Source organism: Geospiza fortis, unplaced genomic scaffold (assembly GCF_000277835.1).
Source record: "Geospiza fortis unplaced genomic scaffold, GeoFor_1.0 scaffold138, whole genome shotgun sequence".
Lineage (NCBI taxonomy): Eukaryota > Metazoa > Chordata > Aves > Passeriformes > Thraupidae > Geospiza > Geospiza fortis.
The window spans coordinates 182,756-198,413 of NW_005054307.1; the positions used below are offsets into that span (position 1 = coordinate 182,756).

A 15,658-nucleotide genomic window follows, 5' to 3' on the forward strand; every position below is an offset into this window, starting at 1 on the left:
TGTACTGATGAATGTGGCTTTCTAATGCCAGTACATAAAGCTGGACAAGGGAATCTTCAGATATCTGTTGTTCTGGGCTGCAAGTTAGTTAAATTTTAATTAAATTAATTCTATCTATTTGCTATTTTTTCTCTAGACAAACTTACAGCTCTGGAATAGCTCCATCCCTAGTGGCCTTAAATTGCCCTGGGGTGGTACCAGGGTGGCCTTATTTATGACACATTTTGTTTACCTCTGCAGACAATATCACAGTCAACACCGTGCAACTGTGAGTCCTAAATAGTCTGCAAAATATGCCAATTAAAGTATGATGTGCCTGTTTTTTTGATGAAATCTATTTCTTTAGGGGTGGTATAACTGACAGTTTTAGGAGGTAAACAAGTCCTTCATTCCTGGGAGCCTTCTGCAGGGTGCTCCAAAATGTTGTAACTGGCAGATTTCAGTAGGTTGAGTCAGGAAAGCAATTTAAACTATTTGGTGAATATATTGGCAGCATGGTATATTAATGATTTCACAATGGAAAACTTAATATTGAGTAGATGAGCTTATAGAAATTTCAGATTGCTTTCCCAAAACTAGGAAACAGACACACTTTTTGTTCAGAGGACTATGCCTATTGTGGTACAGCCTGGAATATAGGGAAAAAGCACAAGTTAATTCTAATATCTCTGTGAAGGTGATGGTTCATTTGAGTGCCTAAATGATAGGCAGTCTAATTTCTTTACTGACACATTTGTGTGCAGGTATAAGGACAGATACCTAAGCAGCCTGGAACCTAAACTTGCTACAAGAAGGCAATGCCACTGCCAACATTTTCTTGATTTTAGACAGTTCTACCATGTTAATGGAACCAGTTTGGTGCCATTAGCTCTTATAGAAATAAGAGGAATTAAGAGTCATAATATGTAAAGGCTGAAAATTCTTCCTGGGCACAGACTGAGAAGATCAAGGGAAGAATGAGAAGCAGCAAAAACCAATTTGTTTCCTGGATGGCTTACTAAACTTGTGTACTAGTAAAATCTTGCCTTTCTTATTGCATTTCTTCCTGTGTGGTCAGGGCAAAAAGTAGCACTGTCAGCTGCCACTGCAAGGACTAGCAGGAAGGAATTTAACATTCAGAAAATATGAATGTTTTGTAAGTTTTATAAATATGTTGAGAGATTTTATAACTATAAACTTCTTCCCTTGGTAATTACTGGTCAAATTATTTTCTGATATGAAAATCCAAGTTACACTTTGGTTTTCTAAACAAGACCAGCTTATCTCAGCAGAAGATATGATTTCTCTTTGCTGCTGTAACAGCAAAATTAGAGGAAATGCAATGGACATTCCATATTATGTACAAGCCATACTTAGCCATTCAGATGGCTTGATATTTAGCCCAAGAGCCACTCTATTTAGCTCAATAAATATTATTTTTGTGAAGTCTGATTTTTTGCAGGGCAGCTTTCTCCCCCAGCTCCTCCTCTTGCAGTTTAAAGTTCTGACTACGCATTACAGGTTTGAAGCAGTGTCTTTGGTGGGGAGGATGGGGGGAGAGCAGGGGGGATTGGAAAGATGCCCAATTTCATATGATAAAAGTGAAATTCTCTTCTGTCTGCAGGACAATCCCCAGGGAACAACGTATGAAACCCAAACTTAAATAAAATCATATCCTGTTTGCAAACATCATATTCCCTTTGCTTCTCAGTAATCTGGACCCATAAACCCCAGCACAGCTTGAGAGCCCATTCCTCATCTAAACAAATGCCATAAGCCCCTTTATACTTTTACAACCATGTCAGAAAATAATATTGACTGCCAATAGTGATGTGATGGGAGTTGCCTCCTCTGAGCCATAAAAGAAGCAGTCTGTTATCAATTTCTCTAAATGCATCAAGGGAATTATGGGTCGCTTCAGTTCCAAGTTATAAATGACAATTCAAAAGCCGCAGAAGTGTTTGAAGCTGGGAGACGATGATGACATTATCATAAAAGCCTGCTCTTCTTTGCTTTGGTGGGGTTTTTTGCCTATCAACTAGACAAAAAAAATATGGCTGAGAAATGACTTCAAGATCTCTTCACACAGCAGCAGGTCAAACAGGCAAGAAAACAATCACTATTTTTAGTGACAGACTGAGACAAGGAGATGAAACTTACTCCCATTAAAAGTAGATTTCTGCTTCTCTTATTGTCCTTTTCACAGCACAACAGGAGAGGAATTGCAATAGATGGATACATTGGTCAAATGATCAGTTATAGCTCTAGTGGCTGTTTACAGATGAAAAATTGTGGAACAGTCTGACAATCCACAGAACCAAAATGTAATTTGTGATTATTCTCCCCATTTGGCCACTTCACCTGCAATCTACCCACCTCTCCTGGAAAAATTTTCACATTCCAAACCTCTGACCAGCTGCAAGAAACCTTCTCTTTTTATTAAAACTGCTGGCCATCGAGCTGCTAGTCTCTCTCCAACACAAGGAATTTCATCCCCCTGGTATTAGAATTCTCTAACAACAGTTTGTTCTGGAACAAGGTTAAGCTTGAAAGAAAAAAAAAACCATAAAAAGCGTTATTGCAGGAGAGAGATTCCATACTTCAGTGGATTTTATACTCCTGACCCTGGATAGTCCTCTGATAAAATATTAACCATCAGTGAAAGAAAACCTGTTATGGGCAAATTTAGGATGCTAGCTTAGGCAATTTTTTTGTCTCTTTGTGAGATATGTTCAGTTTAGCTGTACAGATGAAACAGATTTCTGCTCTTAGGTAAGAGAGCCAATTACTACTTATATTGTTCCTTATCAAGCTAAAAAATTTATTTGATTTCTCCTGAAAGCATAACATACACTAAGCCAATGACTCTGACATAATGAATCCCTAGCACTACTTAAAAGAAAATTCATATGGATGAAAAGTATGTACAAAATGAGTAAACTGTAGTTTTACATACTTTTTTTCATTGCTACAAAAGATTTAGTGGAGTGTTGGTAAAGGATCAGAAAATACTAGTTATGGACACAGGCTGCCTCTTGTTTGCTTTTCAAAGTTCTTGAAACAAACTTGTTTTTTGCCCAAAGGAGAGGATCCCTGATGTTTGCTGCAGTTTTAGAACAGAGATAAGAAAAGCAGTAATAGAGTAGAATTCAGGGTTACAGAAGTTACTTGGACTTTTGTTTGTGAACAATATAAGTCCATCAAGTGATCATGTCTTCAGTGTTTAAGAAGTCCTAGCTTTCATTCCTTGATCCAAGAGCAGTTTTCATTCTGTTCAGTGATTCTTTCACGTCAAATTTATAATGTGTTTGTGGAACAGGCCTCAGAACTAGGACTTGGAAGTATTTATAATTGTATATAATAGGAAGATCATAGCCCTAGGCAGATGGGCTTGAACTACTTAAGGATAAAGCCTTACTTGTCCAGTGCTCTTTCCAACAATGGCATCACTTTAGTGCATGGTGTGGGGGTCCGTAACCAGAAATAGTATTTGATCTCCTGTGTGGTAGCAACACTCTCTAAGAAATGATATATCTGATATTAAATCCAGCCTGGGAGTGGACAGAACTGAGCCTAGGTTTCCCAGCCCCTGTGTGAGTAGTCAAACCACTAATCTATTTAATGACAGAGCTGCATAATAACAGTAAGGTCCATGTATGGTTAGAAAATAATAGGATCAAAGAGCTCTGAAAACCCTCATCCAAAAGGCAATCATAAAGTCTCCTGCAAGAATGGAATTTTTTTCTTAACACTGTATTATATTCTGTAGCAAACAACTAATTATACAAGCAAGGAGGAAAAAATATACAACAAACATAAAAAAGATAAAATTCTTCCATCCCTCCCTGAAATCTTTGCATGAACTACACTTCCTGCTTTTCATTGATTACTGCTTTATACCTTTCATTTAAGTTGAAAGCTACTAAGTAGCAATATTTCTTCCTCATTTCCACCATCATTTCTGAAAGTAAGCTTAAGAATTGTTTCCACATAGTTTGAAGCAGCTCCCTTTCCCTGAGTTTAACCAATCGTCAGCTAAATATTGCTGAAAGAAAGCTCCTAATCTGATTATTTACCTTGAAAAAGGTCATAACCCATTCCTTTAAAAGAGCCCCACAGCAAGCCTGACAGTAATCATATATAGAAAGGCAGACCAACTAGAAAATAAATAAATAAAAGATCCATTTCTACAACATGTGCTTTAATCCAATTTCCATGAATTTAAATAAGAAGTAAATGAAACAGACTGGAAAAAAAGTGTAGATGAATTTAAATGCTTAAAACAGTGAAGTTGTAGTGAGCAATTCTGACCTGTGTTAGCTTTAGAATGAAACATACTGTCATTAGTAGCAGGATTTCAGAGCACATCTCTGGTCATCTCTTGTCACAATAATCTGTTTAATAGAAAAGTCTTATCCTTTACTTTTTAAAGAATGCTATAGTCTATTTTACTATCCAAGGCCCTCAAATAGATTAGAACTTTTACATAATCTCCTTTTTACTCAGAAGCCTGAACATCCTTTCTCAAATTTATTAATTTTTTGTTCAATTTTCTCTGCACCAGCAGTGTGAAAAATTACCTTTTTTACACACCAGTGTGTGCATATATGTGTGCATGTGTGCACACAGCAGTTTACAGAAGTGCACGTGCAATCACATCTATATGTCAATATGTAGTGTTAGCTGAACCACATATAGAAATGATGCCCAAGTTTCCAGATTGGCAAGTTGCTAGTCACCAGCTTCCAAATTTTAGGCAGGATCTTCAGCAAGCTAAGCCCAAGGTAGAAGAGCTGGAATGATTATGACTTCCTGATTATTTTATTTTTAATTCATAGTTCAGAAATCCACCAAAATTACAAAATACTGAAGGTTAAAAGGCTTTTTTTTCTTGAGCGTGTTAAAACCTTACAAAAATGAGTATTTCTTCTGTCATATAAACATACTAGTATGGTATGGAATTTATCCTTTGTGAAGAATAAAGGTAAATAAAACTGTATAAGGTAGCAGCGAAAGTTGACCTCCAGAGATAATGCTTTTATGTCTGCTCAGACTTTTCAGAGAGGATACTAAGAGAATTCACTGGGAAGCAGTAAAAGGGAAGTAAAATATACATCAACCATCCAGCCCACTGATATCTAGAATATTACTGTTTCACTTTGATATTGATGACATCAGTAAATAATGGATCCAGCTGGACCAAAAGCATGAAATGCTTTTGTGTGAAAAGCTCATTTATGTGAAAAATTATTTCTCCTGGGAATTATCTTTGCTACAATTTAATAGGAGCGTGATACCGGTATCAGTAGAAATTCTACATGGTTTTCACTAATTTAGCTTTACTCTTTCACCTAGTGTTGCAACATGTTTCTTTCTGTGGACTTTTGTCTACTGTGTCCTAATATGAGCTTGTCTTCAGGATGAATCTATTTCAAAACAGGGTATAAAAATGCTGACATATTTTATTATTTTAATACCCAAGTATTAAAATAATAAATTTTTTTATTGGCTAGCAGCTAGTGAGCCCTTTTCATGCTAAATGTTAGCGTTGGCAACTTATTTGTCTTTCAGAGAAGTGTGGAGCCATATTTACTTTTCAGCAGTACACGAAACAGCTTCTCCAAAGCTCATTGTGCTATAACAATTGTGCCCATGGTACTTTCCTCAAGAAATGAGTTTGTATAGAAAAACCAAAGTGGGATAACTAGAAATTGGCACATTTACACCAAATTTGTTCCTAATTCTTCCATATGTCTCTTGTAATGTGCTGTCTTCCATGTCTTTGAGGACACAGTGCGTTTATGGCTCATGTTTCATCTCTACATTTTTTATCAGCTTCTGAAGACTTTGAACTGATAGTGCTAAAGAATTAGCCAGAGAGCCCATATGTTTTGTGCTGTCCCTTTTGTGGAAAAAAGAAAAAAAATCTACTTACCCCAAGTCCCCCACAAGGCAACAAGGAAAAGAGTTTTTGAGACACGTTTCCTATATATTAAAGGAAAAAAGAAACAGTAAGTATTGTTTATCAAAATTATTTAAATAGTGGAACAGTATTTCCTTATTCTTTATAGTAATTCAGATTTTAGTATTATTATCACTATGAAAATGCCAGATAATAATATGAAAAATAATCATAATATTTAGAAATCAAATCAGCCATGGGACTTTTAAGGTGCTGTTATGTAACAGTGAAAAATCTTAAGACTGGAAAGTGGTAATTTCAAAGGAATTGAATGACCAAAATTCCACAGAAAATCACTCTGAACTAGGGTGACTAATCATCCTGATATCTGTAGCTGATAAGCAACTTGACTAAGCTACTCATCTCAGTTTCTTTTCCAGCTACAGGACTGAGGCAGGCACCTCCATCCAGCCTACATGACTGATGGGATGAAATATGCTTGAGAAGTACCTGTTTCTTTTCACTGACAAGAGAGGGAACTACATTAAGTTTACATAAAACTGATAACTAATTTCTTAGCTTCTTTGCTTCAAAAGAGTTTCGCCTTTGAAAATTGCAGCCTTAGTCTTTCTATCTGTGTAAAAATGCTTTTTCTTCATTTATGTTACATCAATGATTGGATTAATATTTTGAAAACATAACTTGAAATACTATTTTTTCAGTATTATTCAGTAAATACATTATACTAAAGGAACAAAAACTTAATAGGCTTTAGAATTTAATTTCTAGCTAATATGCTCTATACATTAGCTAATATGATAGGGTTTACCTTAATGTTTATACTCACATTTTATTAATTTTTTTTTTTTTGGTACTACTAAACTCACAGTTTGTCTTGATAATGACAATATGAAAACTGGGTAACGATCTCAGGATTTGATGCAATTCCTATCCCAGTGTGTAATCTGATCCTAAGGCAGCTGTGGAAGAGAACATAAGCTTTTCCCCTGCCATATCACAGAACTGGCTTTGTAACTTTGCCATCTGGAGGAAACGTTAGATAGTGAATCACTGGAGTTTCCTAGAGGAGTCACCCATTGATATGGAAGGGGTGAATGCTGCAGTTACTCATGTTTAGCAGGTGCCAATGAAATGCATAAAGACAGCTATAAGCCATCATCTTTGAAGTATGAGAGACCAGACTGCAAGGTCTGGGATGAGGAAAGTGCTTTACACTTTGAGTAAAATCCAAGATGCATTTTTATCCGACTAGAGGCCTTTGATCAGTTTGCACAGTGTGCGAGAGAAACCAAACAAAACCTCCTGTGGAGCTACCAGGGGAAATGCAGGTGCAGCAGCTATGCAGAATATTCTCATACTGTGAGTCCTAATGGCCCCAGACATGCAAGGAAATGTTGGCTGCAGGAGATTGTCAGAGGTGCAAGTTGGAGTTTCCAGATCTTGCTAAGTAGATCCAGGGACCAATTTTTCACTTTTTACTATGGGGAAGATGAAAAAGTCACAAGCAGATAACAAAAAAAAAATTAGTGCTGTTAAAGTGACAGAAGACATTAATGGAAACATAAGATGTAATTTGAGGTAAAAGAAGGAATTTTTAGATTAATGGATGACTAGACATTTTTTCTTAAATTCCATGGCAGAGTTGGGACATAAGATACAACAGATGAACTCTCATTTATCTCCCTGCAGCCAGGCACATTGTGCATGGCAAACACTTAAAAACAATAAACATAAAGTAAAAACAGAGAAGCAGATGGTGAGGAAGGACACTGAAATCAGTCAGAAGATAGTGCTTGGGGAAAACAAGCATGGATACACTTTTCAGTGTATCAAGAAGCTGGAATACTCACTTCTTATTGCATGATGGCTTAAAAAATAGTAGTTGCCAGACTCTGAAGGACAAGAAAAACCTTGAGATTTCATTAAAAGAACAGTGGGGAAATGTTGGACTAAGAGAAAATGAGACCATTGCTTAGCTAGCCTCACAAATAAGGAAAGCTCGTAACAGCCTGCCAGAAATGAAAATCAATATCAAAAAGCTACTCTGAAAATGGAGTGAGAATTTCCCATGATATTTGAAGTTGAGGTCCCAGAAGATATTGAGATACTTAAGATATTGATATTTAAGTAAGATAGAAGACAAAGTCTAAATAGTCAAATTTTTTTGACTTTGTGCTAGGGCAAAGTTTGTAGTCACCAGCACTTTAAACACAGTACAATTGTGTACTGATAGAAGTAGAAATGTTCCAATATTTGTATTCTAGAATATCAATGCACAAAGGCATAGAAGCTAGTTTGTCAAATTAGGTGCTGAGGCACCCATCACTCACTGAGGTCAGGTCCCTACAGAAGTCAAGGAAGCTGCTTGGGAGATTGATGACTGGGGACTGAGAGTCTGATAAACTGAGGAAAAATGATGAGTAAAAGCTCACTTTCAAAAGCAAAAGAGCCACAGAGAAGGCAGATGCACTCCTCCAACAAGGAACAGGAAACAAATGTTTTCTGGAGCATAAGTGGTGAACAAATGATGCTTCTGTCTTTTTGGATGAGTAGAGGAGTAAAGAAAGGGAGGTTAGGTCCTACTTTTCATTAGGATGAAAAGCCGTCATTTGATGGAACTTTTTTGTAGAAAAAACAATACACTTTCATTGCAATAGAAATCTTTTCTGAGACAATGTTGTTATTTATGACATTTTTATAAGAAATATTTTCTTAGCTATTTTCCCCTACATGTATATTGAATTTCTGTTACTTACAAAGACGTTAATTTTAATGTCAAGATTGGTTAGGTTCAACCTCAGCTGAAATGGGGACAGCAAAATCAGGACTGCATTTTGGAAAAATGTAAGGGACAATTAGGTTCCTTTGTCCAAGAATCTGGAAGCCCAAATGATTAGAGCTTCCAGCCAGAAAACAGGCACATGCAAAAGCATGTGGGAAGGGTGTTTTATTGACTTTTGTCTTGGTAAAAGGCCATGTGAGATGCAACAAGAAAATATCCTAGAAACTGAGAGAGAAAAGGGCAGTGAGCCAAAGATACACTCAGAATATGTTCTAAGAGTGTGATCTTGATATAAACTTAGAGAGTAAATGTTTTGGACTAAGGGTCCAATAAAAAAGGCAAAACATGTCCAGTAAGAAACTGTGGGCCAAGAAATGGTTTTCTGAGATTGGATAAACAAATCTTTCTGCATTCTGAGTAGATCAGCAAACATACAAGTCAGGTCCATTCCTTCTTAACCTTGTACCTGCTACTGCACACTGCATCCCAGAGGCTGCCTGACCATGAAATCCAAAATTGGAATAATATTTTGTATTAATGTATACTATATTAAATAATGTAAAAGAGAAATTAAAAATAAAGTCAACAAAATTATTTAAATTAAATGCCTGACTGTATCAAAAAGGAACAATTTAACAATGTTGATGAAATCAAATAAAAATGTTTCTAATTTAATCGGAAATTTAATTTAATTGGAATTGCAGGAATTTAGAACTTTTTCTTGGAAGCACTTTTTTTTAAAGAGGATTTCCTACTTAGAAATTCAAGCTCCTGAGAATCTATTATACTGTAAATATTTTTCAGTTTTGATGTTGCCTTGGCTAAGAAAATGTATAAACCTATATAACATTATGATCTTAGGACTTCCTGAAGCAACAGTCTGCCTTACAGAAGAAACAGCATAAGTTTCCAAAGCAAAATAACTGCTATGTATTACTAGAATTGTGGCAGCAATTTCTTTCGATGGCTAATGTTATTTTTGTTTGGGTTGGATTTGATTGCATTTAGGAAAAGCTCCACATCTTAGAAGAAGTGCTATAAAAATAACTGAGAATTAGAGTGTTGCATCCAGTGTGCTGGGACATAAAGGGCAGGATTTCACTCATGGCTTTTCATGCACTAGGTTTTTGTGTGTTTCTGACAAGTAGACTTACTTCATGTTACACTAATGGAAGAGCTCATTTTAACCCTACTTGTGTGTTACTAAAGACATACACTGAGCATCGGTTGCACATGAAGATATTTTATGTAGAAAAAACTGTCCGTTTTCTGCTATTGTGTACAACCATAGGTGCATTTAATATCTTAATGTATTTTCCCTCATGTTGTTCAGAAAGATATCATATCTTGCATAATGAGAAGGTATTAAAATAAAGTTCACTTATTAGCAAAACTTAGGCATAGTATCTGCAGACAGGGTGGCTGAAAGGCTTGAAATTAAGCAAATGAGAACAGCAAACAAACAATTCTGACAAGCAAGTGTATCTTAAATTCCTAATTTCAAATCAAAGAATACAAGGAGGTAGAAAACCAGCTGTGTTCAAATTTGCCACTGACCTCCAATGGAGAACAAGTTACAGTAAAAGGTTAACACTGATGATTTCTGAAGCAAATGAGGAGAAACTCATATCACTGCTTTCAGCCAGTGTATTTTGCTAATCTATATTTGGCTTCCATTGTAACATTCTCCTTGCACATAGCAATGCATTTGGAAGAAGTGAATTTTTGTCACACTGCTTGCCAAGTGTTTTAAACTGACACCAGCTATGACTAATGACAGTGCTGGAATGTGCTGTTCTCAGTAGAATAGAGAGGCCTGTACAGACCTAGGAGTTTCCTGGGGTCCAGCTTCTGTCTGTTCAGTGGGCTGGTGCCATACAGCAGTGAATGATGTTCAGAGTGAACCAGCTGTATTTCCTCCAGACTGGCTTTTCGACCTCGAATTCGCTGAAAGAAAACAGCAGAGGCCTACGATATTCCACTGACAATATTTAGGGAGAAAAAAAAAAAAGTAAAGGTCCGAAATAACATTTAGTATGATTAATAATGGGTTGAAATTGCGTCATGCAGGAATGTGACACTGATTTGTTTATTAAAGTAATGCTATATGAAAAACAAATGCATGTGTGCTTTATCACAAAATGCTTCACGTTAGCCTTAGGAGAGTTATCTTAATACAGGGTTTCACATAAAAGAAAAATAAAAGATTCAGACTCTTTTCTGCATAATATATTAAGAGATACAAACAAAAAGATTAAATATTTTTTAAGTAAGAAATCTGGCTAGAAAAAAACCCTGACTTAGAGAGCAAAATATTATTCACACCTGTAAGCTGCAGATGGGTTTGGAATGAGGATTAATGTGTTTTGCACCATTACTAGTACTTGTGATTTATGCTGCTAGGAGGAACATAATCACGGTGAGGAGAGACAGAGAGAAAAAGAAAATTAAACTTTAAATGCTTTAGTAACATATTTGTGTATGTTTCTAAATTTTTAATGTGTGATCAATATCAACATACGGACATTTGTGATCACATGTGATTAATATTTTTGCTGTTACACATGATGATTCGCTTGCTTTCTTACATTTTTGTAAGTGAAGTTTGTCTTTTTGACTGGGTCTCCAGCCTGTACTTGCCCCAAAACAAGATGTAAAAATCTGAGACATCTTTCTACAAATCAGTTTAGGAAGGAAGAAAGATAGGAAAGGAAAGATAAAACTAACACTTTCTTATTTGGCATATCTATTCCTTGTGTGTAATTGGAGTTACAGCATATCATAAAAATATCTATTTATCTTCTTGTGCTAGTGCTGCACAGCCTTTGAAGATACAGCAACATGAATCTGATTTTGTTCAGGATTGGGCATAATAAACAGCACTGTCAACAAAGTTCTGGACCCAAAATCATCCTTCCTGTTGATATTGGATAAAGTAAAAAGAATACATCTTGATTTTAAGGTCTTGGACCCTGTTTGCAGACCTGGTCCTTATGAACACCGAAGGCCAACTCTCTCAGAGCTTAGATTGGGTCTGTCTGACTCTCAAGGTCTACAGATACACAGGTAGAGCACTTATCTAAATAAACTACCCTATTTTCAACTAGACTGATTTACCTGTTGCAGAAATGCATTTAGTTCTAGTTTTCTTGGAGGTTAAATTCTTATTGTATCCAACACCTTGTCATACACATTGGAAAGCACCAACCTCTGCACTAGGAGAGGAAAGCAATATTATGAATATTAAAGAGAATGTGCACTACAGAAAAGAGGAGATGCCTGGGGGATGGGGGGGTCAGAAGATCCATGCACAATTTATATTCAGTTAAGCAGTGGGATTTTTTTCTGACTAATCAGGAAAAATATCCTTTGAGTTAGAGCTAGATGACTGTGGAACAAGCTCCCCCTCAGGGAAATGGTGGAAGCCCTATTTCTCTCAGTGTTTAAAACTTGACTAGACACAGCAGTGGAAAGAACATTTTAGGGAATGATCCAAGAACTAAATGACTTAATAAACCCTTTTTCATCTCTAATTTCTTCAAGCCTCTCTCAGTCTCACATGAGAATTTGTAGCAGTGCACTCACGTCCTTTTAACACACAGTTGCACAATCAAAATCAGCACATTATGTTACTTCATGGAGTCAGTAAACTCTGTAATGGTTCTTCTGGGTCAGATAAAATATTTTTCTTCACAAGTGAGGTGACTGGTAACATTTATTCCTTCATCCATTCTCATTAAGGTCCATGTTTCTAACAAGCTGCTTTAAAATGTATGTACCCAATTCTCCACGGCAAATCTGGGAAAGGAGTCTGGCTTTTAAGACAGATAAAAAAATGTATAAGAAAAGTAAAAAGGAATTTTATGAAGGTCATGCCAAAGAACCTTGAGCAAAATACTCACTCTTTGGTCACATATTTTCTACAAGGTATACAAAAACTCTCAGACATGTTTAAGACAGTTAATTGTCTGGGGTTTTTTTTTAAGTGTTGTCAAATGGAATGCCATATCCCTTTAACTATAACAAACCACACAGCTAGCCATTATTGTTACAATGGGTGTTATGCAATATCTGGTCTGGAAACGCTCTCCCAAAATGTCTTGCCAACAACATACCTTCTACCCAGTACCACCAGTCAAATTCTCTAGGATAGAAACAGGTTATGCAGAAACCAGTTTGGTGCAGAAATCAAGTAGCACTGAGAAGGACATTCCATTCCAGGCAGCTCCCCCCAGTGAGGTCCTTGGAGAGCAGCCACCAGCTGGGCTGGCAGAGACCAGAGCTGCTCTTTCTCCATGGCTGCTCCAGCTCTAACATCAGCAAGGACATTTACACTGTAGATGGCAGGAGGAAAGGGAAGGCTAAACAGTGCACATGTCTGTGCTGCTTCTGCATTCCCATCTCCTCATTTTGTGTTCCTTTCACCCCATCTTTGCAGTATCTCTCCATATCAACCTCAACTATCTAAGGCTCCGCACAGAGGAAAAAAGTGCATTAAAAATCACCTGTAATAATTTCCAAGAATAGTTCTCACACAATGATGTCAGTATTTAGCAAATCTACACAAGCTTTTATGCTAAGTCTGTTGCCAGAGCCTCTCATGTAACTTCAGTTATGCAAAGTGATCACTTTTGGCTCTCACTAGCATGAGTATCAGAAAACAGAACATATGCATTTGTATAACTTTACACCTACACTTTTAGCCATGTCTTTTTTTTTTTAATTTGGAAGTGTCTTACTTAATTTTCATGGACCATGGTAGTATCAAAATTATAAAATGTAGCAGAAAATTGGCATAAAGCCAACAAAAAAAAAGAGAAATAGCATGGGAAAACAGATGAACAGTATTTGTTTCATTACAGAGAGTTTGAACTATACATCCACCCATCTACTACATCCTTAGTAGAAGGCAGGTTATCCTTTTCTAATGTGTATGGCAATTTTTGTGTTGGCTTTGTCCTCTGACATATGTGGTTCCCTCATCAACAGAAACATTTATATATCTCAGGAGAGCGAAATACTTACACCTGAGTGCTTTGAAAAATAAGTCTAGAACTAGAAATCCATTGTCCCCACAACAGGAAAATCTCTTTTTAAAAGAGACCATTATATTTGCACACAGACAACCTCTATTAACCTGAAGATTTTGGTTAGACTATCAGCAGAGTAAACTCATGCACAGACAGAGATTCAAAAGGACAAAGGTGATGGTGGCTGTTTCTTTCTGCTAAACTAACATGAATTGTTACAAAGATTAAGGATATTTTTCACTTGCATCTCTTAGTGTAATGTGTCCATTGCCTGTATTGCAGCTTTTTGTATGAAATTCCCTTAGGCTATCAAGTTTGCAAACAAGGTCTCCAGATCTTTTCCTGCCTTCCTGAGATTTCTCACAGCTGTTAATTTTTCTCGTTTTCAAAACTACTCACAGATAACATGTCCTGTGCCAGTCAGAATACTCACATCACTTCCCATAACCACCATGCGGGAATTTGAAGCATGCCTCTGACACACATGCACCCACATAGAGATCCTTTATCGTCTTCACAGGTTTTGGTCATCTAATGCCTAACACTTAAGATTTAGTGAGTTAGAACATGTTAAACACTCTAAATATTGTTGCTCTTTAAAAAAGACTAACTTTTCCTGCATTATTTTAGCTTTAGTGGCAAATTGAGGTTCAAGGAGTGGAATTTTTCAAATGTTTCAGTTTATGTGATCTGGCAAACTCAACTTTAAATTCTTTCCTTCTCTCCCCTTCAGTTGATGAGATGTGGACAGCAGGAGGTGTAAGATGCCTCTCTAATCCAGAAAACTACCAAAATTTAGAACAAATTCTAGGCTGAAAAGTGTTGCTGGACTACAGTCCCTACAGGAAGTAAAGGTGGGCCCATGAAGCAGGACCATGGCTACATTTTCCTCTGTCTTCTGAAAGTGTGCTGATCACTGTAGCCTAATGTCAGTCATGTGTGTATAAATTACAGCCCCAAAGGAGATATTTGAATACTCCCTTTTGCTAAAACAAGTGGAAAGTAGACACCCCTACCAAAACATAATTCAGTCCTTTTATTGTCCCAAAGGTAGAGCAGCTAGGCATAGCTGTTTACCAAGGGAAAATTGTAAAAAAAAAAAAAAAAACATAATGGAGGATTTTATACCCATCTTTGCATCTTTTAGCTGCCCCTGTCTGCATTTGATAACTCAGCCTTTAACAAACACCAAACAGGCATTTCAGCAAACATAGACATTTAGAAACTAATGCAAAAATATTGTGTATTAATTTTGTTTTCCCAATACATACATACCAGGACTATAATAAAGTTCACCATGGATGTGTGTGTGGATGTGGATGCATGTGAATTACTCCACTCTCCTGCCCTGAGCTCAGTTAGGGGCTGGTCTCTCAAATGTGGCTCTCTGTGACTGGCAATGGTCTGATGTATTTTTTCCCTTGTCTTGAGGAATCCAATGGAGGAATTAATCTATCTGTTTGGAAGTAGCATATGATTTAAAAAATAATCTGAAAGCTAAAACTATTTTTTTTTTTTTGTTTAGCAAAAGTCCTCCAAGCTGTTGTTTGAATAATTCTAGAACAGAAGTATCTATGGCTAGAAAGACAAAATACAGTCTGGAAAAGCAAGTCCTCCTGGCTGTGTCTGCAGCAGTAAACTAAGCAGTGCCAGGAAACATTCCCAGGCAGAGTAACACAATCATCTGTACTATTAAATTGCTAAAGTGGTCCTTCATACTGTTTTGGCTGAGCAGCAGCTAGCACTCTCCCAAACAACTCCCAGACATGGTTTGGTCACTGGCATGGGCCAGGAAGCATTCCTGGTAGTATGAACATGGGCCTTTCCATGCCAGTTGGCTGCAGGGGTAGAGAAAAGTCTCAGACACATTTTATTTTGTAGCAGATGCACAGCCAAGTTGTATTTTAAAAATAATTTGGGGTCAGCATGAGTAATATGTGCAGG

The 15,658-nt window shown here is 36.8% G+C and overlaps 1 protein-coding gene across 1 annotated transcript in view; it reads right to left on the minus strand.

Moving 5' to 3' along the window:
- HDAC9 (histone deacetylase 9) overlaps nt 1-15,658 on the minus strand; it is a 275,406-nt gene that overhangs the window by 121,521 nt on the left and 138,227 nt on the right. Inside the window, exons 14-15 of the mRNA XM_031066816.1 lie at nt 10,511-10,631; nt 5,915-5,964 (exon numbers count right to left, since the gene is read on the minus strand). Coding sequence (XP_030922676.1) covers nt 5,915-5,964; nt 10,511-10,631 — 171 coding nt within the window. The remainder of the gene's footprint in view (nt 1-5,914; nt 5,965-10,510; nt 10,632-15,658) is intronic.